Source organism: Convolutriloba macropyga, chromosome 7 (assembly GCF_964194025.1).
Source record: "Convolutriloba macropyga chromosome 7, txConMacr16.3, whole genome shotgun sequence".
Taxonomy (NCBI): Eukaryota; Metazoa; Xenacoelomorpha; order Acoela; family Convolutidae; genus Convolutriloba; species Convolutriloba macropyga.
The window spans coordinates 68,354,758-68,381,143 of record NC_134474.1 but is presented as its reverse complement, the minus strand read 5'-3'; the positions used below and the strand labels follow the sequence as shown (position 1 = coordinate 68,381,143).

The window sequence follows — 26,386 nt, the reverse complement described above, 5'->3', positions numbered from 1 at the left end:
CCGTTGACGTTCGTCATTTTAAGACGCGCGAGTTTCGTGTATTAAATAATGGTTACGTGAATCTGCAGAAGTCACTTCGAATTTCCGACTGAATATTTTGAACCGTTTCGCGGTTCTCAATAAACATCAGAAGTTCTCAGTGACTTCAAGCAGAGTCACGTAACTACTATTTAAATGTTATAATACCCACGTGAAAGTTCAAACTGCATATAAAGCAAAATTAGCACGCAAAACGTGCAGCAAACCATGTGTAATAAGCGAATCTTGCATAATATTAGTCAGGCGGTAAACTTTACTCAATAATCAAGACTAGCCAGGGTCATTTGGTACATGAGCAGAGTACTGGACACCCAGGAAAAAACAGTAGGTTATAAGACCGATTCAGCGCTGATTTGCTTCTCTAAAGTCTTCTGAGGCACTTGTTGTGTTTCGTTCTTAGAACAGGCAGTAATGATTCACGCTGAAGGTGCTGATTCTCATATACTTTTTGACGGATTTCAAGTATCACGGAAATTTTGTCGGATATTTTTTTGTTGATTTAAGAAATCAAGATACGAAATTTAATCTGTACTTCACATGGTTTCTGGAAACGTTCAGTTTTTAAAACCTAAGATTAAAAGAGCTCTTGTGTGTTGTTCGGATACGATTAGAAGTGAATGAACGTTCGCTATTCTAAATAGAATTCTTAAATTCTACTTCGTGGGTTAAATAAATAATTATTTTTTTACTACAGCATTCAATTTCAGCAGCTCACCAGAAGAATATTTTCAATTATCTGGCGAAGACACCCATTACATTATCATTGACTCGCCATCTCCCTCAAAACAATTAGAGAAAACAAATTTTGTCAAGGAAATTCGATACTCGTTTGAGCTCCATTTAACTCAAAACGGTGACCAGAAAATTCCCGTTATAAACATATTCTACGGAGGTTCTGCCCGTGACGTCATCATCTTACTGCAAAAATTGGAGCAAAACCAGAACATTATTTTACTCTATGGTCTTGGAGGATTTTGTGACGATGCTGTCCGATTTTTGAGGAATCCGATATCTGACGAGTTCACTTTTGATCACGCCGAAATTTGGCAGAAACTGGCCAGCTTTCAAAACTCAGACAGATTGCTCATTGTTGACCTGCATTTGAGGAACGACCTTGATAAGGTCTTCAATGTGGCGTCAAAATTGTTGTCACCTGAAAAGAGAATAAAGTTAGGTAAGATAGACCAGTACCCTCGCCCAGGCTGAGGTTGTCAAGACTTTACCATGTTATCAGACCTTCAGGGGTCGCACTCGTGGGATGCAAAAAAGCCCAAAAAAAATAGGTCGGCAAAGTTAAAGATCGCATAAATGGTCTTGAAAATGACTGGACAAAAGTCTGATATTAGCTCGGACACTGGGAAAAGTTAGCTTATCAATTTTTCGCTCAATGACCAATGCCCAGCTATCTTTTGACGCTTCTAATAATATTAAATGAATATTAATTCTTATCTTACTTTTTGCCAAAGCTCACTGGCCGGGCAGGGAAAAAGAGAGTAACTATAATATGTTACAGTTAAATCTCAGCTGTTGAATCGAAGAGTCGTTACAATCACGTGTGCTGTTTTCCTATTTGTTTTTATCATTATTGAGATGTGGCGGGAGTTTAATTGCCAGGGTCATGTTTTTAACATTAGGAAATTAACATCTAGTTTTGGCTAAATTTTGGACCCAGATAAGGGTTTAATACTATCATAAAGCCATGATTATTAAAAAAAAGGCAAATCTGCTCAAAACTCTGAACAATGGTCAAGTACAGGACTGATAAATACCATTTTTCTTGATACGGTCTGTTTTAACTTTTGAAGGAAACTAACTTTTGCATTATTTCAGGCTCCGGAAAAATTGTGAAAATAAAAAAAAATTTTGAAAAATTCATAATGGTTGAGGATTTCAAAGAAACAACACTGATAGAATACGATAACAAAAAAATAAAGTACTAGGTTAGAAAAAATTTTTTGTATCCACTTAATTTTTTTTCGGTTTTTAAAAGAAAGTACCTGACTTATATATCTTGGAAATCAACTAAAGACAACAACAAATCATTTTTCAAAATAGAAAAACCCGGTGTTGAATACTTGAACAGAAAGTTTTAGTTGCATTCAACAGCAGCAAAAGAATTTATTAAAGGGATGGTTCATTGAGTATTTTTAGAATGGAAACAATCTGGATAATAAAGCGGTTTTTTACAAATACAGTTTCAAAGAAAGATATCAATAGCACTTTCCACCATCGGAACAAATCGGCTAAAATTGTTCTATTGTTCTCGTTCCTCATAAAAGTGGACGAGAACTACTTGTCAATATCTAAGTTCAAGCGAGCTCGGTCAAGCGAGCCGATAGGCAAGCTAGCCAAACTTGGAAAATGACGTCAAGTAGGCCAAACAATTTTGGTATACCGATATTGGAAGTTGCTCCTAGATTGGGGAGTGCGCGCTTTGCGTGCTTCGCGGCTTTGCTGCGACAACCGACCCGCGGTTTCCAGATTACATCCCACAGTGGATGAGAGGCATGGCCATAGGCAGCGGCCATAGGTAGCGGCCACATGCATTTTTTGATAAATAGTGGAACCGCTAGATATCAAAAAATTGACGTGTTTTTGTTTCTTTGGTGCATTAGAATAAAATATACATAATAATACTATGCGCAGCGTTGTGTGTGACGGATGGCAATTTATTATTTCTGATAGTTTATATAACTGTTACATAACTTCCGGCTTGCTTTTATGTCGGCTTAATTTTCCTTCGGCTTACCTTGCGTTCACAAAATTTATTCCGTTTTCATTTGATCAATTTGAGATCCAAAGTTTCAAGTCACTGCTCGAAATGCAAAAAAGAATTTGCAATTTTTTTCATGATTCGAGAACTTCTATTATTCAAATTTCTTCAAGAGAAATGGTGCAAGCAAATATTAAATTTCAATTTTCCCCCTCTACGATAAGTTGCTTTACCAAATCGTTGTTCTTTTCACACAAACCAACATTGTAATTAAACTTGCGAAAAAAATGTCTACTTTTCTGACCTCTTCATTTTTAATTTTAATAAACGATGCTTTTTTTGCACTTTTTTGAAAATCTACTTGAAAAAATTTCGCTGTAACAGATTTTTGCTTGAAATGTTTGATTTTGACATGTAATATCAGGAAATTATCCGTGACGAATTTCAATTATTTATCAATACTGATTGAGCGTAAATCCAATCAATTTTTGTCAACTTCTCAATGAAACAGTTGCTTTTTTGCCAATGCAACAGTTGTTTTTCTGAGAAAGTGTTTATCAATTTTATGTCATGGCCAGGCTTGAAAGGTCGAGAGATGAATTTTGACGGAGGGCGAAAAAGCTGATTTAAAATTGGTCATTGTCTGATAATTTTGGCCAACGGTCAATGCTTTTTTGTAATTTGAAATTTAAATTGAATCCTATTCTGTTTAAATGACTTAACTATAGTTCTGATGAGCTCAATACGCCATGTTTTTTACAACTCGAAGAGGAGTAATGGAGAAGTCCTTTATTTATTCAATTTTATTGGAGTGATTTTTGAAGCGGGAAATGAAATGCGTGAAAAAAATTGGAGTGATTTTAGTGGTGAACAAAAGTGAAGAGCGGAGCGAAAAGAGAGTGGCTTTTGTTCATACCGCTGTTTTTGAGAGAGCGAAAAAATGATGTGTGAAAAAATTTTCTCCAAGCGAGCGAAATTTTGTTGTTCACGTGCGGCTTTTAAAAGAAGTTTTTTTGCAACTTTTGATGGTTATGAGGTTTGATTATGATATTTTATTAGTTTTAAGCTTGTTTTGATAGGAATTGAAGGTTTCAAGCAATTAATTTGAGTTTAATGCTAATTTGGAGGTTTTTGATCAGTTTTGCTGATTTTTAGACGAAATTAGAAAAGTTTTTACCTGTCTTTTTAATGCTTTAAGTGGGAGTTGTATAGAAGCTTGTTAATTAAGGAATATTCAGATACCAATTGACTAAAGTTTTCTTGGTATATATCATTTTTTTTAGTAAAATTGACAGAAAAATTGAGAAAAACCATTTTTATTTTTATTTAAGATTTTCTTTTTTTTCTTAGACAAGTTTCTTAGCCTTTTGTGACTTACCCATTTTTTTGCGAGCTTTTCATTGCTCTAATTGCAAAGGAACTTTATTCGGCTTTATGTTTCCTTGTACTATAAAAAAACTCAACTTAAAAAACTTAAATTTTTCTATATCTTTTTGTTCAATTTGTTTTTGAGTGCCGTTTCTCTTCTTCCTTAATTTTTAAGGCATTTGTGGAGGTTGAGGGTTCAAAAGTTGTTCAGTTGTTTAGTCATAAGTACGGTCAATTTTCTCCTTCGAATCGTTTATGGAATTCTTCCCTCTATGTTTTTTCAATCGCGTTTCAATATTTTCTGGGAAAAAAGATGATATACAAGATAAACATTTGATTTTGACCAAGTATATGTTGCTCACTCCTTGATAAATAATTGTAGAGTAGTTCAATTTTGATAAGTGGTACCTTGGAAAAAACTCAGATGCTCTTCTCAATCAGTAGTTTGTGAACTACTCAGGTTTTGATGTTGAGAATCTATTGTTTTTGAGTTTATTTTTGGCAATTTACCGACGTTTCTGATGTTTTGCAGACTGAATTTAGCGTTCTTCTGACCTTCATTTTATCAGCAGAGTTTGACGTTTTTCTTTTGAAGATTTTCGGGAGGTCATCGGTCGATGGAACGAAGTCTATTAAGCAGGGAAAAATGCAAATAGCTGCATGTCTGACCGGCCAAAAATGTTAAGAATTATTAATTAACTATTAATCTATTAAACTTTCTTCTCTTAAAAAATTTTCTTCTCGCAAAAATTCTACATATTAAATTGTCATATCTTGTAGTGATGTTGCAACTTATATCATTTGAACGGTCATTAATTTTTGAGCATAAATAATGCGAAGTCTTGTGAATAGCTTGTATGATCTGGCATTCGTGTCATCGTGAATAACGCATGAGGGCGCAAAGAAACTGTCGAGCGCGCTTGAGTCTGATCAGGGGCACTTTTGGTCTGGAACAATGTGATCAGGGCCACTTTTGGTCTGGGAAAATGTGATCAGGGGCACTAGGGTCTGGGACAGTGTGATCAGGGACACTTTTGGTCTGGGACGCTCTGATCAGGGGCTATTTTGGTCTGGGACAGTGTGATCAGGGGCACTTTTGGTCTGGGACGGTCTGATCAGGGGCAGTTTTGGTCTGGGACAGTGTGATAAGGGGCACTTTCGGTCTGGGACAGTGTGATCAGGGGCTCTTTTGTTCTGGGACGGTCTGATCAGGGGCACTTTCGGTCTGAGACGGTGTCATAAGGGCACTTTTTGTCTGAAACAGTGTGAACAGGGGCACTTTTGGTCTGGGACAGATTAATCTGGGGAACTTTCGGTCTGGGATGGTCTGATCAGCGGCTCTTTTGGTTTGAGACAGTCTGATCAGGGGCACTTTTGGTCTGGGACAGTGTGATCAGGGGCACTTTCGGTCTGGGACGGTCTGGTCAGGGGCACTTTCGGTCTGAGACGGTGTGATAAGGGCACTTTTTGTCTGGGACAGATTAATCAGGGGCTCTTTTGGTCTGGGACAGTGTGATCAGGGGCACTTTTGGTCTGGGGCAGTGTGATCAGGGGCACTTTCGGTCTGGGACGGTCTGAGCAGGGGCACTTTCGGTCTGAGACGGTGTGATAAGGGCACTTGTCTGGGAGGGTGTGATCAGGGGCACTTTTAATCTGGGATGGTCCGATCAGGGGCACTTTTGGTCTGGGACGGTGAAATCAGGGGCATTTTTGGTCTGGGACGGTGTGATTAGGGGCATTTTTGGTCTGGGACGGTGTGATCAGGGGCATTTTTGATCTAGGACGGTCTGATCAGCGGCACTTTTGGTCTGAGACGGGACGGTGTGATAAAGGCACTTTTGGTCTGGGAGGGTGTGATCAGGGGCACTTTTAATCTTGGATGGTCTGATCAGGGGCACTTTTGGTCTGGGACGGTGAAATCAGGGGCATTTTTGTTCTGGGACGGGGTGATCAGGGGCATTTTTGGTCTGGAACGGTGTGATCAGGTGCACTTTTAATCTAGGATGGTCTGATCAGGGGCATTTTTGGTTTGGGACATTGTGATCAGGGGCACTTTTGGTCTGAAACGGTCTGATCAGGGCATTTGTGGTCTAGTGCCGTGTGATCAGAGGCACTTTTGGTCTGGAACAGTGTAATCAGGGGAACTTTTTATCTGGGATGGTCTTATCAGGGGCATTTTTGGCCTTGGACGGTGTCATCAAGGGATTTTTTGGTCTAGGACGGTGTGATCAGGGGCATTTTTGGTCTAGGACGGTGTGATCAGGGGCATTTTTGGTCTGGGACGGTGTGATCAGGGGCATTTTTGGTCTAGGACGGTGTGATCAGGGGCATTTTTGGTCTAGGACGGTGTGATAAGGGGCATTTTTTTGTCTAGGACGGTGTGATCAGGGGCATTTTTGGTCTAGGACGATGTGATCAGGGGCATTTTTGGTCTAGGACGGTGTGATCAGGGGCATTTTTGGTCTAGGACGGTGTGATCAGGCTCATTTTTGGTCTAGGACGGTGCTATCAGGGGCATTTTTGATCTAGGACGGTGTGATCAGGGGCATTTTTGGTCTAGGACGGTGTGATCAGGGGCATTTTTGGTCTAGGACGGTGTGATCAGGGGCATTTTTGGTCTAGGACGGTGTGATCAGGGGCATTTTTGGTCTACGACGGTGTGATCAGGAGCATTTTTGGTCTAGGACGGTGTGATCAGGGGCATTTTTGGTCTAGGACGGTGTGATCAGGGGCATTTTTGGTCTAGGACGGTGTGATCAGGGGCACTTTTTGTCTAGGACAGTGGGATCAGGGGCATTTTTGGTCTAGGACGGTGTGATCAGGGGCACTTTTTGTCTAGGACAGTGGGATCAGGGGCATTTTTGGTCTAGGACGGTGTGATCAGGGGCTTTTTTGGTCTAGGACGGTGTGATCAGGGGCATTTTTGGTCTAGGACGGTGTGATCAGGTGCAATTTTCGTCTTGGACGGTGTGATCAGGGGCATTTTTGGTCTAGGATGGTGTATTCAGGGGCATCTTTGGTCTAGGACGGTGTGATCAGGGGCAATTTTTTTCTAGGACGGTGTGATCAGGGGCATTTTTTGTCTAGGACGGTGTGATCAGGGGCACTTTTGGTCTAGGACGGTGTGATCAGGGGCAACTTTGGTCTAGGACGGTGTCATCAAGGGCATTTTTGGTCTAGGACGGTGTGATCAGGGGCACTTTTGGTCTGGAACGGTGTGATCAGGGGCAGTTTTGGTCTGGGACGGTGTGATCAGGGGCACTTTTGGTCTGGGACGGTGTGATCAGGGGCATTTTTGGTCTAGGACGGTGTGATCAGGGGCATTTTTGGTCTAGGACGGTGTGATCAGGGGCATTTTTGGTCTAGAACGGTGTGATCATGGGCATTTTTGGTCTAGGACGGTGTGATCAGGGCCATTTTTGGTCTAGGACGGTGTGATCAGGGGCATTTTTGGTCTAGGACGGTGTGATCAGGGGCATTTTTGGTCTAGGATGGTATGATCAGGGGCATTTGTGGTCTAGGACGGTGTGATCAGGGGCATTTTTGGTCTAGGACGGTGTGATCAGGGGCATTTTTGGTCTAAGACGGTGTGATCAGGGGCACTTTTGGTCTAGGACGGTGAGATCAGGGGCATTTTTGATCTAGGACGGTGTGATCAGGGGCATTTTTTGTCTAGGACGGTGTGATCAGGATAATTTTTGGTCTAGGACGGTGTTATCAGGGGCATCTTTGGTCTAGGACGGTGTGATCAGGGGCATTTTTGGTCTAGGACGGTGTGATCAGGGGCATTTTTGGTCTAGGACGGTGTGATCAGGGGCACTTTTGGTCTAGGACGGTGTGACCAGGGGCATTTTTGGTCTAGGACGGTGTCATCAAGGGCATTTTTGTCTAGGACGGTGTGATCAGGGGCACTTTTGGTCTGGAACGGTGTGATCAGGGGCACTTTTGTTCTGGAACGGTGTGATCAGGGGCACTTTTGGTCTATGACGGTGTGATCAGGGGCACTGTTGGTCTGGGACGGTGTGATCAGGGGCATTTTTGGTCTAGGACGGTGTGATCAGGGGCATTTTTGGTCTAGGACGGTGTGATCAGGGGCATTTTTGGTCTAGGACAGTGTGATCAGGGGCATTTTTGGTCTAGGACGGTGTGATCAGGGGCAATTTTGGTCTAGGACGGTGTGATCAGGGGCATTTTTGGTCTAGGACGGTGTGATCAGGGGCATCTTTGGTCTAGGACGGTGTGATCAGGGGAATTTTTGGTCTAGGACGGTGTGATCAGGGGCATTTTTGGTCTAGGACGGTGTGATCAGGGGCACTTTTGGTCTAGGACGGTGTGATCAGGGGCATTTTTGGTCTAGGACGGTGCCCTCAACGGCATTTTTGGTCTACGACGGTGTGATCAGGGGCACTTTTGGTCTGGAACGGTGTGATCAGGGGCACTTTTGGTCTGGAACGGTGTGATGAGGGGCACTTTTGGTCTGGGACGGTGTGATCAGGGGCATTTTTGGTCTAGGACGGTGTGATCAGGGACATTTTTGGTCTAGGACGGTGTGATCAGGGGCATTTTTGGTCTAGGACGGTGTGATCATGGGCATTTTTGGTCTAGGACGGTGTGATCAGGGTAAATTTTGGTCTAGGACGGTGTCCTCAAGGGCATTTTTGGTCTAGGACGGTGTGATCAGGGGCACTTTTGGTCTGGAACGGTGTGATCAGGGGCACTTTTGGTCTGGAACGGTGTGATCAGGGGCACTTTTGGTCTAGGACGGTGTGATCAGGGGTACTTTTGGTCTGGGACGGTGTGATCAGGGGCATTTTTGGTCTAGGACGGTGTGATCAGGGGCATTTTTGGTCTAGGACGGTGTGATCACGGGGATTTTTGGTCTAGGACGGTGTGATCATGGGCATTTTTGGTCTAGGACGGTGTGATCAGGGGCATTTTTGGTCTAGGACGGTTTGATTAGGGGGGGGGGGCATTTTTGGTCTAGGATGGTGTGATCAGGGGCATTTTTGGTCTAGGACGGTGTGATCAGGGGCATTTTTGGTCTAGGACGGTGTGATCAGGGGCATTTTTGGTCTAAGACGGTGTGATCAGGGGCACTTTTGGTCTAGGACGGTGAGATCAGGGGAATTTTTGGTCTAGGACGGTGTGATCAGGGGCATTTTTGGTCTAGAACGGTGTGATCAGGGGCATTTTTAGTCTAGGACGGTGTGATCAGGGGCATCTTTGGTCTAGGACGGTGTGATCAGGGGCATTTTTGGTCTAGGACGGTGTGATCAGGGGCAATTTTGGTCTAGGACGGTGTGATCAGGGGCACTTTTGGTCTAGGACGGTGTGATCAGGGGCATTTTTGGTCTAGGACGGTGTCATCAAGGGCATTTTTGGTCTAGGACGGTGTGATCAGGGGCACTTTTGGTCTGGAACGGTGTGATCAGGGGCACTTTTGGTCTGGAGCGGTGTGATCAGGGGCATTTTTGGTCTAGGACGGTGTGATCAGGGGCATTTTTGGTCTAGGACGGTGTGATCAGGGGCATTTTTGGTCTAGGACGGTGTGATCAGGGGCAGTGTTGGTCTGGGACGGTGTGATCAGGGGCATTTTTGGTCTAGGACGGTGTGATCAGGGGCATTTTTGGTCTAGGACGGTGTGATCAGGGGCATTTTTGGTCTAGGACGGTGTGATCAGGGGCATTTTTGGTCTAGGACGGTGTGATCAGGGGCATTTTTGGGTCTAGGACGGTGTGACCAGGGGCATTTTTGGTCTAGGACGGTGTGATCAGGGGCATTTTTGGTCTAAGACGGTGTGATCAGGGGCACTTTTGGTTTAGGACGGTGTGATCAGGGGCATTTCTGGTCTAGGACGGTGTGATCAGGGGCATTTTTGGTCTACGACGGTGTGATCAGGGGCATTTTTGGTCTAGGAAGGTGTGATCAGGGGCATTTTTAGTCTAGGACGGTGTGATCAGGGGCATCTTTGGTCTAGGACGGTGTGATCAGGGGCATTTTTGGTCTAGGACGGTGTGATCAGGGGCATTTTTGGTCTGGGACGGTGTGATCAGGGGCAGTGTTGGTCTGGGACGGTGTGATCAGGGGCATTTTTGTTCTAGGACGGTGTGATCAGGGGCATTTTTGGTCTAGGACGGTGTGATCAGGGGCACTTTTGGTCTAGGACGGTGTGATCAGGGGCATTTTTGGTCTAGGACGGTGTGATCAGGGGCATTTTTGGGTCTAGGACGGTGTGACCAAGGCATTTTTGGTCTAGGACGGTGTGATCAGGGGCATTTTTGGTCTAGGACGGTGTGATCAGGGGCATTTTTGGTCTACGACGGTGTGATCAGGGGCATTTTTTGTCTAGGACGGTGTGATTAGGGGCATTTTTGGTCTAGGACGGTGTGATCAGGGGCATTTTTGGTCTAAGACGGTGTGATCAGGGGCATTTTTGGTCTAGGACGGTGTGATCAGGGGCATTTTTGGTCTAGGACGGTGTGATCAGGGGCATTTTTGATCTAGGACGGTGTGATCAAGGGCATTTTTGGTCTAGGACGGTGTGATCAGGGGCATTTTTGGTCTAAGACGTTGTGATCAGGGGCATTTTTGGTCTAGGACGGTGTGATCAGGGTCATTTTTGTTCTAGGACGGTGTGATCAGGGGCATTTTTGGTCTAGGACGGTGTGATCAGGGGCACTTTTGGTCTAGGACGGTGTGATCAGGGGCATTTTTGGTCTAGGACGGTGTGATCAGGGGCATTTTTGGTCTACGACGGTGTGATCAGGGGCATTTTTGGTCTAGGACGGTGTGATCAGGGGCATTTTTAGTCTAGGACGATGTGATCAGGGGCATCTTTGGTCTAGGACAGTGTGATCAGGGGCATTTTTGGTCTAGGACGGTGTGATCAGGGGCATTTTTGGTCTAAGACGGTGTGATCAGGGGCACTTTTGGTCTAGGACGGTGTGATCAGGGGCATTTTTGGTCTAGGACGGTGTCATCAAGGGCATTTTTGGTCTAGGACGGTGTGATCAGGGGCACTTTTGGTCTGGAACGGTGTGATCAGGGGCACTTTTGGTCTGGAACGGTGTGATCAGGGGCACTTTTGGTCTGGGACGGTGTGATCAGGGGCAGTGTTGGTCTGGGACGGTGTGATCAGGGGCATTTTTGGTCTAGGACGGTGTGATCAGGGGCATTTTTGGTCTAGGACGGTGTGATCAGGGGCATTTTTGGTCTAGGACGGTGTGATCAGGGGCATTTTTGGTCTGGGACGGTGTGATCAGGGGCATTTTTGGTCTAAGACGGTTTGATCAGGGGCATTTTTGGTCTAGGACGGTGTGATCAGGGGCATTTTTGGTCTAGGACGGTGTGATCAGGGGCATTTTTGGTCTAGGACGGTGTGATCAAGGGCATTTTTGGTGTAGGACGGTGTGATCAGGGGCATTTTTGGTCTAAGACGTTGTGATCAGGGGCATTTTTGGTCTAGGACGGTGTGATCAGGGTCATTTTTGGTCTAGGACGGTGTGATCAGGGGCATTTTTGGTCTAGGACGGTGTGATCAGGGGCATTTTTGGTCTCGGACGGTGTGATCAGGGGCATTTTTGGTCTAGGACGGTGTGATCAGGGGCATATTTGGTCTAGGACGGTGTGATCAGGGGCAATTTTGGTCTAGGACGGTGTGATCACGGGCATTTTTGGTCTAGGACGGTGTGATCAGGGGCATTTTTGGTCTAGGACGGTGTGATCAGGGGCATTTTTGGTCTAGGACGGTGTGATCAGGGGCATTTTTGGTCTAGGACGGTGTGATCAGGGGCATTTTTGGTCTAAGACGGTGTGATCAGGGGCACTTTTGGTCTAGGACGGTGTGATCAGGGTCATTTTTGGTCTAAGACGGTGTGATCAGGGGCATTTTTGGTTTAGGACGGTGTGATCAAGGGCATTTTTGGTCTAGGACGGTGTGATCAGGGGCATTTTTGGTCTAGGACGGTGTGATCAGGGGCATATTTGGTCTAGGACGGTGTGATCAGGGGCAATTTGGGTCTAGGACGGTGTGTTCAGGGGCATTTTTGGTCTAGAACGGTGTAATCAGGGGCATTTTTGGTCTAGGACGGTGTGATCAGGGGCATTTTTGGTCTAGGACGGTGTGATCAGGGGCATTTTTGGTCTAGGAAGGTGTGATCAGGGGCATTTTTGCTCTAGGACGGTGTGATCAGGGGCATTTTTGGTCTAGGACGGTGTGATCAGGGGCATTTTTGGTCTAGGACGGTGTGATCAGGGGCATTTTTGGTCTAGGACGGTGTGATCAGGGGCATTTTTGGTCTAGGACGGTGTGATCAGGGGCATTTTTGGTCTAGGACGGTGTGATCAGGGGCATTCTTGGTCTAGGACGGTGTGATCAGGGCCATTTTTGGTCTAGGACGGTGTGATCAGGGGCACTTTGGTCTGGAACGGTGTGATCAGGGGCACTTTTGGTCTGGAACGGTGTGATCAGGGGCATTTTTGGTCTAGGACGGTGTGATCAGGGGCATTTTTGGTCTAGGACGGTGTGATCAGGGGCATTTTTGGTCTAGGACGGTGTGATCAGGGGCATTCTTGGTCTAGGACGGTGTAATCAGGGGCATTTTTGGTCTAGGACGTTGTGATCAGGGGCACTTTTGGTCTGGAACGGTGTGATCAGGGGCACTTTTGGTCTAGGACGGTGTAATCAGGGGCATTTTTGGTCTAGGACGGTGTGATCAGGGGCATTTTTGGTCTAGGACGGTGAGATCAGGGGCATTCTTGGTCTAGGACGGTGTGATCAGGGGCATTTTTGTTCTAGGACGGTGTGATCAGGGGCACTTTTGGTCTGGAACGGTGTGATCAGGGGCACTTTTGGTCTGGAACGGTGTGATCAGGGGCATTTTTGGTCTGGAACGGTGTGATCAGGGGCACTTTTGGTCTAGGACGGTGTGATCAGGGGCATTTTTGCTCTAGGACGGTGTGATCAGGGGCATTTTTGGTCTAGGACGGTGTGATCAGGGGCATTTTTGGTCTAGGACGGTGTGATCAGGGGCATTTTTGGTCTAGGACGGTGTGATCAGGGGCATTTTTGGTCTAGGACGGTGTGATCAGGGGCATTTTTGGTCTAGGACGGTGTGATCAGGGGCATTCTTGGTCTAGGACGGTGTGATCAGGGCCATTTTTGGTCTAGGACGGTGTGATCAGGGGCACTTTGGTCTGGAACGGTGTGATCAGGGGCACTTTTGGTCTGGAACGGTGTGATCAGGGGCATTTTTGGTCTAGGACGGTGTGATCAGGGGCATTTTTGGTCTAGGACGGTGTGATCAGGGGCATTTTTGGTCTAGGACGGTGTGATCAGGGGCATTCTTGGTCTAGGACGGTGTAATCAGGGGCATTTTTGGTCTAGGACGGTGTGATCAGGGGCACTTTTGGTCTGGAACGGTGTGATCAGGGGCACTTTTGGTCTAGGACGGTGTAATCAGGGGCATTTTTGGTCTAGGACGGTGTGATCAGGGGCATTTTTGGTCTAGGACGGTGAGATCAGGGGCATGCTTGGTCTAGGACGGTGTGATCAGGGGCATTTTTGGTCTAGGACGGTGTGATCAGGGGCACTTTTGGTCTGGAACGGTGTGATCAGGGGCACTTTTGGTCTGGAACGGTGTGATCAGGGGCATTTTTGGTCTGGAACGGTGTGATCAGGGGCACTTTTGGTCTAGGACGGTGTGATCAGGGGCATTTTTGCTCTAGGACGGTGTGATCAGGGGCATTTTTGGTCTAGGACGGTGTGATCAGGGGCATTTTTGGTCTAGGACGGTGTGATCAGGGGCATTTTTGGTCTAGGACGGTGTGATCAGGGGCATTTTTGGTCTAGGACGGTGTGATCAGGGGCATTTTTGGTCTAGGACGGTGTGATCAGGGGCATTTTTGGTCTAGGACGGTGTGATCAGGGGCATTTTTGGTCTAGGACGGTGTGATCAGGGGCATTTTTGGTCTAAGACGGTGTGATCAGGGGCACTTTTGGTCTAGGACGGTGAGATCAGGGGAATTTTTGGTCTAGGACGGTGTGATCAGGGGCATTTTTGGTCTAGAACGGTGTGATCAGGGGCATTTTTAGTCTAGGACGGTGTGATCAGGGGCATCTTTGGTCTAGGACGGTGTGATCAGGGGCATTTTTGGTCTAGGACGGTGTGATCAGGGGCAATTTTGGTCTAGGACGGTGTGATCAGGGGCACTTTTGGTCTAGGACGGTGTGATCAGGGGCATTTTTGGTCTAGGACGGTGTCATCAAGGGCATTTTTGGTCTAGGACGGTGTGATCAGGGGCACTTTTGGTCTGGAACGGTGTGATCAGGGGCACTTTTGGTCTGGAGCGGTGTGATCAGGGGCATTTTTGGTCTAGGACGGTGTGATCAGGGGCATTTTTGGTCTAGGACGGTGTGATCAGGGGCATTTTTGGTCTAGGACGGTGTGATCAGGGGCACTTTTGGTCTGGAACGGTGTGATCAGGGGCATTTTTGGTCTAGGACGGTGTGATCAGGGGCATTTTTGGTCTAGGACGGTGTGATCAGGGGCATTTTTGGTCTAGGACGGTGTGATCAGGGGCATTTTTGGTCTAGGACGGTGTGATCAGGGGCATTTTTGGGTCTAGGACGGTGTGACCAGGGGCATTTTTGGTCTAGGACGGTGTGATCAGGGGCATTTTTGGTCTAAGACGGTGTGATCAGGGGCACTTTTGGTCTAGGACGCTGTGATCAGGGGCATTTCTGGTCTAGGACGGTGTGATCAGGGGCATTTTTGGTCTACGACGGTGTGATCAGGGGCATTTTTGGTCTAGGAAGGTGTGATCAGGGGCATTTTTAGTCTAGGACGGTGTGATCAGGGGCATCTTTGGTCTAGGACGGTGTGATCAGGGGCATTTTTGGTCTAGGACGGTGTGATCAGGGGCATTTTTGGTCTAAGACGGTGTGATCAGGGGCACTTTTGGTCTAGGACGGTGTGATCAGGGGCATTTTTGGTCTAGGACGGTGTCATCAAGGGCATTTTTGGTCTAGGACGGTGTGATCAGGGGCACTTTTGGTCTGGAACGGTGTGATCAGGGGCACTTTTGGTCTGGAACGGTGTGATCAGGGGCACTTTTGGTCTGGGACGGTGTGATCAGGGGCAGTGTTGGTCTGGGACGGTGTGATCAGGGGCATTTTTGTTCTAGGACGGTGTGATCAGGGGCATTTTTGGGTCTAGGACGGTGTGACCAAGGCATTTTTGGTCTAGGACGGTGTGATCAGGGGCATTTTTGGTCTAGGACGGTGTGATCAGGGGCATTTTTGGTCTACGACGGTGTGATCAGGGGCATTTTTTGTCTAGGACGGTGTGATTAGGGGCATTTTTGGTCTAGGACGGTGTGATCAGGGGCATTTTTGGTCTAAGACGGTGTGATCAGGGGCATTTTTGGTCTAGGACGGTGTGATCAGGGGCATTTTTGGTCTAGGACGGTGTGATCAGGGGCATTTTTGATCTAGGACGGTGTGATCAAGGGCATTTTTGGTCTAGGACGGTGTGATCAGGGGCATTTTTGGTCTAAGACGTTGTGATCAGGGGCATTTTTGGTCTAGGACGGTGTGATCAGGGTCATTTTTGTTCTAGGACGGTGTGATCAGGGGCATTTTTGGTCTAGGACGGTGTGATCAGGGGCACTTTTGGTCTAGGACGGTGTGATCAGGGGCATTTTTGGTCTAGGACGGTGTGATCAGGGGCATTTTTGGTCTACGACGGTGTGATCAGGGGCATTTTTGGTCTAGGACGGTGTGATCAGGGGCATTTTTAGTCTAGGACGATGTGATCAGGGGCATCTTTGGTCTAGGACAGTGTGATCAGGGGCATTTTTGGTCTAGGACGGTGTGATCAGGGGCATTTTTGGTCTAAGACGGTGTGATCAGGGGCACTTTTGGTCTAGGACGGTGTGATCAGGGGCATTTTTGGTCTAGGACGGTGTCATCAAGGGCATTTTTGGTCTAGGACGGTGTGATCAGGGGCACTTTTGGTCTGGAACGGTGTGATCAGGGGCACTTTTGGTCTGGAACGGTGTGATCAGGGGCACTTTTGGTCTGGGACGGTGTGATCAGGGGCAGTGTTGGTCTGGGACGGTGTGATCAGGGGCATTTTTGGTCTAGGACGGTGTGATCAGGGGCATTTTTGGTCTAGGACGGTGTGATCAGGGGCATTTTTGGTCTAGGACGGTGTGATCAGGGGCATTTTTGGTCTGGGACGGTGTGATCAGGGGCATTTTTGGTCTAAGACGGTTTGATCAGGGGCATTTTTGGTCTAGGACGGTGTGATCAGGGGCATTTTTGGTCTAGGACGGTGTGATCAGGGGCATTTTTGGTCTAGGACGGTGTGATCAAGGGCATTTTTGGTGTAGGACGGTGTGATCAGGGGCATTTTTGGTCTAAGACGTTGTGATCAGGGGCATTTTTGGTCTAGGACGGTGTGATCAGGGTCATTTTTGGTCTAGGACGGTGTGATCAGGGGCATTTTTGGTCTAGGACGGTGTGATCAGGGGCATTTTTGGTCTCGGACGGTGTGATCAGGGGCATTTTTGGTCTAGGACGGTGTGATCAGGGGCATATTTGGTCTAGGACGGTGTGATCAGGGGCAATTTTGGTCTAGGACGGTGTGATCACGGGCATTTTTGGTCTAGGACGGTGTGATCAGGGGCATTTTTGGTCTAGGACGGTGTGATCAGGGGCATTTTTGGTCTAGGACGGTGTGATCAGGGGCATTTTTGGTCTAAGACGGTGTGATCAGGGGCACTTTTGGTCTAGGACGGTGTGATCAGGGTCATTTTTGGTCTAAGACGGTGTGATCAGGGGCATTTTTGGTTTAGGACGGTGTGATCAGGGGCATTTTTGGTCTAGGACGGTGTGATCAGGGGCATTTTTGGTCTAGGACGGTGTGATCAGGGGCATATTTGGTCTAGGACGGTGTGATCAGGGGCAATTTGGGTCTAGGACGGTGTGTTCAGGGTCATTTTTGGTCTAGGACGGTGTAATCAGGGGCATTTTTGGTCTAGGACGGTGTGATCAGGGGCATTTTTGGTCTAGGACGGTGTGATCAGGGGCATTTTTGGTCTAGGACGGTGTGATCAGGGGCATTTTTGCTCTAGGACGGTGTGATCAGGGGCATTTTTGGTCTAGGACGGTGTGATCAGGGGCATTTTTGGTCTAGGACGGTGTGATCAGGGGCATTTTTGGTCTAGGACGGTGTGATCAGGGGCATTTTTGGTCTAAGACGGTGTGATCAGGGGCACTTTTGGTCTAGGACGGTGTGATCAGGGTCATTTTTGGTCTAAGACGGTGTGATCAGGGGCATTTTTGGTTTAGGACGGTGTGATCAGGGGCATTTTTGGTCTAGGACGGTGTGATCAGGGGCATTTTTGGTCTAGGACGGTGTGATCAGGGGCATATTTGGTCTAGGACGGTGTGATCAGGGCCAATTTGGGTCTAGGACGGTGTGTTCAGGGGCATTTTTGGTCTAGGACGGTGTAATCAGGGGCATTTTTGGTCTAGGACGGTGTGATCAGGGGCATTTTTGGTCTAGGACGGTGTGATCAGGGGCATTTTTGGTCTAGGACGGTGTGATCAGGGGCATTTTTGCTCTAGGACGGTGTGATCAGGGGCATTTTTGGTCTAGGACGGTGTGATCAGGGGCATTTTTGGTCTAGGACGGTGTGATCAGGGGCATTTTTGGTCTAGGACGGTGTGATCAGGGGCATTTTTGGTCTAGGACGGTGTGATCAGGGGCATTTTTGGTCTAGGACGGTGTGATCAGGGGCATTCTTGGTCTAGGACGGTGTGATCAGGGCCATTTTTGGTCTAGGACGGTGTGATCAGGGGCACTTTGGTCTGGAACGGTGTGATCAGGGGCACTTTTGGTCTGGAACGGTGTGATCAGGGGCATTTTTGGTCTAGGACGGTGTGATCAGGGGCATTTTTGGTCTAGGACGGTGTGATCAGGGGCATTTTTGGTCTAGGACGGTGTAATCAGGGGCATTTTTGGTCTAGGAAGTGTGTGATCAGGGGCACTTTTGGTCTGGAACGGTGTGATCAGGGGCACTTTTGGTCTAGGACGGTGTAATCAGGGGCATTTTTGGTCTAGGACGGTGTGATCAGGGGCATTTTTGGTCTAGGACGGTGAGATCAGGGGCATTCTTGGTCTAGGACGGTGTGATCAGGGGCATTTTTGGTCTAGGACGGTGTGATCAGGGGCACTTTTGGTCTGGAACGGTGTGATCAGGGGCACTTTTGGTCTGGAACGGTGTGATCAGGGGCATTTTTGGTCTGGAACGGTGTGATCAGGGGCACTTTTGGTCTAGGACGGTGTGATCAGGGGCATTTTTGGTCTAGGACGGTGTGATCAGGGGCATTTTTGGTCTAGGACGGTGTGATCAGGGGCATTTTTGGTCTAGGACGGTGTGATCAGGGGCATTTTTGGTCTAGGACGGTGTGATCAGAGGCATCTTTGGTCTAGGACGGTGTGATCAGGGACATTTTTGGTCTAGGACGGTGTGATCAGGGGCATTTTTGGTCTAGGACGGTGTGATCAGGGGCATTTTTGGTCTAGGACGGTGTGATCAGGGGCATTTTTGGTCTAGGACGGTGTGATCAGGGGCATTTTTGGTCTAGGACGGTGTGATCAGGGGCATTTTTGGTCTAGGACGGTGTGATCAGGGGCATTTTTGGTCTAGGACGGTGTGATCAGGGGCACTTTTGGTCTGGAACGGTGTGATCAGGGGCACTTTTGGTCTGGGACGGTGTGATCAGGGGCACTTTTGGTCTGGGACGGTCTGGACCAGCAGAATTTCGAGCGCATACCTCAACCTGGTTTATCTTATGAATTGTTTGTGCAAGAATCTCGTAATATCTTTTAAATGTTGATTGTATTGGTTTTAGCTGTGTTTGACACTCAGAAAGAGAGTCTGGGACTTGTGATAGACGAGCTGGTCAACGATCCAGAAATGAACTGGCACTGTGTTGATGCATTCAAAAATGCACTTGTTGACGAACAACTGCGCATCATTGGTAGGCAAACTTAACCTGGTTGCAATTAGTCCATGCACTGATTTTTTTTATTATACCTGTATTTATTTTGGTCGAAGTATTTTCAAGGTCACCAGGGTTGAGCTGTTCGTTTATAATCAGAACCATACCCACAAGAACCAGACAAGATCAGACATTCGCTCGTTAATGATCAGATTTAAGACTGATTTCAATTGGGTGTTTCTACATGTAAGGAAGACGCCTCTGCACTAAACCAAAGCGTTTTGGATTGTTGTTGATAATTATAATTTAATTTAAAATCAGATTTTTTAAAAAATTTCACAGCTTAAGAGCCAGCCCAACAATCGTCAAAAATTCTGCATTCTGGTAGAGTTGAAAGTCACGCCAAAATGGATAAAAAGCCTTAGGTTTTAATACAACGTGATAGTTTCTCATTTTTTCTAAAAAAAAATAAAATCGAAAATAATAGAAATCCAAAAGAACGAAAAGGGACAATGAACTCCTCGTCTGAACTAAAAACAATTACGATTCTAAACCCCAGCAATGTACATTTTGAAATGTTACAAAAACTTTTTAAAAAAATTACGCTGCTGGATTATTGAATCACAATAGTTTTTCGTTCAGACAGGGAATTCATAGCCCCTTTTTTGTTCTTCTCTTTACAGGGGGATAGAAAGAGAGTTTTTGCTAGTTTTCTGTTTCAGAGGGACTCGTATCATCTGGCTTCAACATATCCGATGTTTTCGAACAGTCATTCCTGCAAGACTTATACATCCGAGCCATGACTCGAAACCCTGCTATTCTTGGGTTCATGAACAACTACATGCCTATAACTGAAAGGAACAATCCGAAAAAGTTCCAGCTGGTCTACCTCGAGGTTCTGTTGAGTCGTCTGGTCAAAGTAGCTGATTGTAAATGTTCAGAACTGGATATGAACCAGCACCTGTTTTTGTTCTCTGTTATACAATTAGACCAGAGTATGAGCGAGTTCTTCTGGAAGCGATGTGGTATGTTATCCCAGGTTGAGAGGTCGATCATGTGAAAATACTGACAAAGTCGGTGTGTGTGTATGTGTATGTGGGGGGGGGGGGGGGGGGGGGGTGAGGGTGTTACTTATCCTGGATACAGGGTCGAAACCACAAGCCAAAGGGACTTTGATCCAAAGTTTTTTAATACATCCAAAACAGACTTTTCGTAGCAAAAAATTGTTCAACAACGGTCTTAAATAATTCAACCAATGATTTCTACATACATCATATTGGTCGATCGCAATATTTATTCTTGTCAAACTCTAAACAAGGGATGGGTGCATCATAGAAGAGAATTACCGTTCCATTTATCCCGAGTAATGGCAAGATTTAAAATCAACCAAAAATCTTGCGAGGCAACGCATAGCTCTTCCCTTCTTCTTGCAAGGCTGTTGCAGGATTTGAATCCAACCATCGCTGGGAGATGGTTAAACCTTTTATTTCAGCTTACAATTTTAACTAATCCTCTTACCATAAGTTTACAAATAATTTTTACTGTAAAAATGAGTTGATAGCTTAGTAGAAAATAATTGAAACTGATCGCTAAATTTGATTATCCTAGGTTTTGGTAGATCTGATTCTCTATTATATCGTCTGTTCTGCGTCTCATCACAGGGAACGCCTTAAACCGCCCCCTTCGTTTTAGTGGTTCCAATTTTGTCCGAAAAATATGTTTTTGCAGTTTGTTTTTGTAACAGTATATCCAATAATATTTTTTTTCGTTGCAAAATGAAATTAGTTGGAAAATTTTTGCTCCGCTCAGTTTTTTTTAAATATCAAGCGGGACCATAATTGCTACTAATCACACCAATACAGGTTTGCTTTACCAGTTCAAATTGATGGGGAAGCGAATCGAAAGCAAAGATACGCGCCCAAGCTTTGTTTGTGAACAAATGTTATAGATAAAACTTGAGTTGGGTTCTTTTCTTTGGACCAGATTTGCTCTATTGGACCATATTTGCTACTGGACCAGTGCTACCGGAGCAGTACAAAGAAAAGAACCCAACTCAAGTTTAAGCTATAACATTTGTTCACAAACAAAGCTTGGGCGCGTATCTTTGCTTTCGATTTGCTTCCCTATTAAATTGAACTGGTAAAACAAACCTGTATTGGTGTGATCAGTAGCAAATCTTGTCCAGCTTGTTTAAAAAGTTTAAATACCAGCACCTTGGACAGTGAAACTTGAACTGCAACTCAACTAAGTTGTAAATACAGAACACAGCAACAATTTACTGTCCAAGAACAATTAGAATGGAAGGCATAGTAGTACGCTATTTTCTGCTCAAGTCAGTTTATAGTGTTTCTGAGTTATAGGGAAAAAGCCGTTGTCTGTGACAGTTGCTTGCTGTATTGCTGTTTTAGTCACCTTTTTATTCGTTTTTACCATGTGACGATGACTATAACTGTTACTATAACTTTGACGTAAATTGTTGATTTGAAAACCGAAAGTGGACGAAAATTGACCAACAAGTCATGTGACTTTTCCTCCTACTTAAACTCATCTCTAACATCTTTTTAATTTTAATAGATAGGACTTGGTCTACATTTAGAGCTCTAAGTTTATAAAATTTGACGATACATGTTTGCGATTTGTTTTTCCGGTGCAAGTTGACCTCTGATCAGATCATAGTCAATCCCAAAGACGGTGACACAAGGTCTGTGCTCTCACAATAATGATCAAAAACAAATTCTGAAATATCATTAATTCGTAAGTCTGGAATATGACCTGATGCAGGCCTGGGACATGAACTAGGGTTCGGAGTTTCACTTTAGCATCAATCGAATATAAAGTTACAATACTTATATTGCACATCTATAAAAATTTGCTAATGAGCCAATCAAATTTAACACTCATTTTTCAGATGAGCCAATCGCAGCCGCTATATTCGCAAAACTGCTTGTGCTTGAAATGAGGAGTTCCTCTGACTTCAATCAGGAAGAAGAACTCTTGATCAAGCTCAGCGAGATCCTAGAGGCTAAGGCATGTGAGTTCCTCGACTTTTTTGCAAAACAGGAACCCCAAATGGCTGCTGAAAATCTAAGAAGTCAGCAGCTGCGTTGGTTCAACTTAACACCCCTACACTTAGCCGAAAAAGGTAACTTTGAGCTAAATGTGTTTCAGTCTAATTTGGTGTCTTTCATTTAAAAATCCTGGCATTCTTAAAAAGTTTTCATTTTCTACATAATTGGAATTTTCTGCGCGAAAAATAGCAACTTTAAAAAATTGCATTTTTTCACACAATAGTGTCGTCGGTAAAACTTTGCATTAATAAAGAATTGAAAAATTTCAGCGGAATGCAACAATTTTTTCTCCCAGAAGACAGTGAACAATTTGCAAAACGAACTTTTCTACGGCCGAATTTTACCATCGACATCATGGCTGCGGGTTCTGATTTGCACAGTGTTAGTTATACCTTGCATCTTCTATTTACCTTGGAAGGCAAATTACAAAGGAGTGGACTACCAAATGAAAGGAGTTGTCGCGCAACAGGTGCTGAAAGAGAAATTTTTCTGCAACTATTATTTTTCTCACTTTTTTGCGGGCCTATTCTGCTTCCCCCTATGGGCATATGTTTTTACGTACCCAGGTGCACGCGCCACTGTATACATATTACATTGTAATATCTTCTACATATAGCCACTCCCCCCCCCCCCACCTACCCTGTTGACTTCTGTTTTCGAGCAATGGTCTTTAACAGTAGCTTTGTTTGTAATGCAAAATAATTAGAAATTAATAGTAATATTCAAGGTTAAAAGGTCATTTTGAGAACTTTAGATCCCATATAAGTCCCTCGATCCTATCTATCTAAAATACATACCTAACAGCTACTTATCAAGCTGCTTGCCACAGCCCCCCCCCCACACACACACACAAACACACACAAACACACAGACACACACACACCCACACACACACACACACACAAAAACACACACGCACACACAAACGCACATCCACACCCCCCCCCCCACACACACACACAAACGCTCACCTACACACACACACACACACACACACACACACACAAACACACACAAACACACACCCACACACACCCCCAAACACACACACACATACACAAACACATACACTGTTACCGAGTAAATTGAAAGGAATAAATTATAGCATTAGATGGAGAACTTTTCGGCGTATTTTATCAAAACTTGCGCTTAGATTTTCCGTTCTAAATACAACTTGCATACTTTTTCTGAGCGATTCTAAAGCCGATTTTCCACTAAGAATAACTTCTAAAATGGCTTAAAATTGTTCGCTTAGCATAATCAAAACTTGCGCTTAGGTTTTCCGTTCTAAATACAACTTGCATACTTTTTCTGAGCGATTCTAAAGCCGATTTTCCACTAAGAATAACTTCTAAAATGGCTTAAAAATGTTCGCTTAGCATAATAATTTACGGTTTTTCAAACGAATTGATTCGGCGACCGATTTGAGACTAAGACCTGCTAATAAGATCAAGCTTGATTTGCCTATGTAAGTTAATGATGCTTTTTGCCTTCATGCTACCTGGAACAGTTGCTTGTTAACTCGATGTTTATATATATGAATTGAATAAGAGTTATCGAAAGGGCGTTTTTATCGCCTCTACACACACACAAACGCACACCAACACACACACACACACACACACACAAACACGCACCCACGCGCTCACATAGACCCATACACACACAAACACACCCACACACACACAAACACCCACAAACGAACACACATATATACACAAACACACACACTGTTCCCGAGTAAATTGAAAGTGATAAATTATATCATTAGATAGAGTATTTTTATGCGGATTATATCAAAACTTGCCTTTAGTTTTTCCCTTCTAAATGCAACAAACGTATTATTTCTGAGCAATTCCAAAACCGATTTTCCACTATGAACAACTTCTAAATTGGCTTAAAAAGGTTCGCTTAGCATAATAATTTTCGGTTTTTTACACGAATTTAATCGGGGACCGGTTTCAGACTAAGACCTGCTAAAAAGATCCAGCTAGATTTGCCTATGTAAGTTAACGATGCTTTTTGCCTACATGCTACGTGGAACATTTTCTTGTTATCTCGACGTTTATATAGTTGAATTGAAGAAAAGTGCGTTTTCATTGCTTTTACACACACACAAACGCACAACCACACACACAAACACAAACACATACCCACGCACAAAAACACACACCCACACACACACAAACACACACCCAAAAACACAGACACATCTACACAAACACACACACACACTGTTACCGAGTAAATTGAAAGGAATAAATCATATCATTAGATAGAAAATTTTTATGCGTATTATATCAAAACTTTCGCTGAGATTTTTCGTTCTAAATGCAACATACGTTTTATTTCTGAGAGATTCCAAAACATATTTCCCGCTAACAAAATATTCTAAACAGGCTCAAACTTCGGTTAGCATAATAATTTTCGGTTTTCTGAACGAATTGAATTGGCGACCGATTTCAGACTAAGATCTGCTAAAAAGATCAAGCTAGATTTGCCTATGTAAGGTAACGGCGCTTTTTGCCTTGATGCTACATGGAACAGTTGCTTGTTATCTCGACGTTTATATATAAGAATTGTACAAAAGTCAAAAGTTATCAAAAGAGCGTTTTAATCGCCTTTATATTTGGAGCCGCGACCTAAGCGGAAGATTGCATTTTACCCTACTTGAAGATGAATTGAAGCCCGCCGGCGGCTTACTGTTTTGATACTACTCGATCTTCAACCACAAGGGACTCCATCCTCAACTACAAGGGTAAGAACCTCCTAACCAAAAATTCCACCAGCTGCAAGGACAATGAAATGTTGCACCTTTACACTCTATTTGTGTAGCGCGAGGATTGGGATGACAATATTGGCCGTGAATGGGAACCCCGATGATCGACAACCGAGACTAACAGGCTGAATAGAAACCCAAACAGATCGAGAACAATGATTGCAGAGGCAACTGGATTCCCAGAGAGATTGACAACCTAGAATACACCACCGACGACAAACTGTACCTGTACACGGACTTTGAAACTGTAGGGATTGATATATGGCATGTCAAATCTGGTACCGTTTTTGACAAATTTTTCAACCGTGAGGACTTTGAAGAGGCCAAACAGAACTCAAGCCACTGAGAGAGTGTTATCAAAAAAGGTCTGCCGGAAAACTGTAATATTCATCCAAGTCTGAACTTTTAATTTGAAGAAATAAATTAATATTATAGAAAACGGCAAATCTAGTTACCCCCTCTTTTTTCGGTTTCATTTCCTATAATCTGTTATTTTCGACATTATCCCTGTCACCGACAACCTATTCCTTGTAATTTTTCGAGTTCAAAACCAACAATTTTGAAAAAATTTTGTTAACAAAAAAGCGCGAATTGTCTGATTGCGTTATGTCATGCTGGAGTTGGTAAAAAGGCTATAAACGTCTTAAATCACGTGACGCAAAAAAGTTTGAAAAAATTGATCTAATTTGAAATTTTGGTTTAAAAAATCTAACCGATCAATCTAGCATATTTATATAGTAGCTAGATGGATTAAAACGTTGTAAAAAACAAGTTTGATCAGGTTTTTCAAACTTCACAAAAAAAAATCAGGGAACTGACTTTTTTGGCAAATAAGAGCTCATCCTTGGTTTGTTTTTCCCCAACAATCAGACAGAATAACATCAAAGTTCGGAGTTTGAGCAAAGCTCACGTCAATTATGTTGTAAGAACATTATGTGATTTTTATATTAGCTGCCAGCTCACTGCACCACGCCAAAAAACTTTGCCTCAAGCGTTACAAGACCATTATAAAAAAGTGGTTTATGCATTACCGGCTCTGAGTTTTAATCTCAACGTTTTAAAAGTCCAAAAACCTCAAAGATTCAAATTAGTCACAAAAATAGGCTAGTTATATGGCATGATGTGGTGGACAATCCGCTTTTAAGTAATCGAAGCAACAACAATAAGCCTTATACACCTTCGCAGCTTATTGCAGTGCATTAAAAGTATCAGGGCGTATAGAAGCCATAGTGGATTGCCCCAGAGAGGGAACTCCTAATATTTACAATCAGCTCAGGCCTAGTACTCTTGTTACCATCCATATAGTGAAAGATATTGCGTCTAGACGTAAACAGAAAGATCCTAGTTTACTTAAAGAGTACGGAGCGTTACATCAGAAGCCTATAGTATCAGCGCATAAGAACAAC

General features: G+C 44.5%; 1 protein-coding gene across 3 annotated transcripts in view; it reads left to right on the top strand.

Moving 5' to 3' along the window:
- The window catches only part of LOC142342484 (transient receptor potential cation channel subfamily M member 3-like), a 61,761-nt gene that overhangs the window by 12,341 nt on the left and 23,034 nt on the right, over positions 1-26,386 (top strand). Inside the window, exons 6-10 of one of the 3 annotated variants that reach the window (XM_075393826.1) lie at positions 750-1,213; positions 19,044-19,172; positions 19,856-20,158; positions 22,042-22,275; positions 22,471-22,670. In XM_075393826.1, the coding sequence (XP_075249941.1) occupies positions 750-1,213; positions 19,044-19,172; positions 19,856-20,158; positions 22,042-22,275; positions 22,471-22,670 (1,330 nt within the window). Of the gene's footprint in view, positions 1-746; positions 1,214-19,043; positions 19,173-19,855; positions 20,159-22,041; positions 22,276-22,470; positions 22,671-26,386 lie in introns of all 3 variants that reach the window. The other 2 variants (XM_075393825.1, XM_075393827.1) reach the window with 2 other exon arrangements.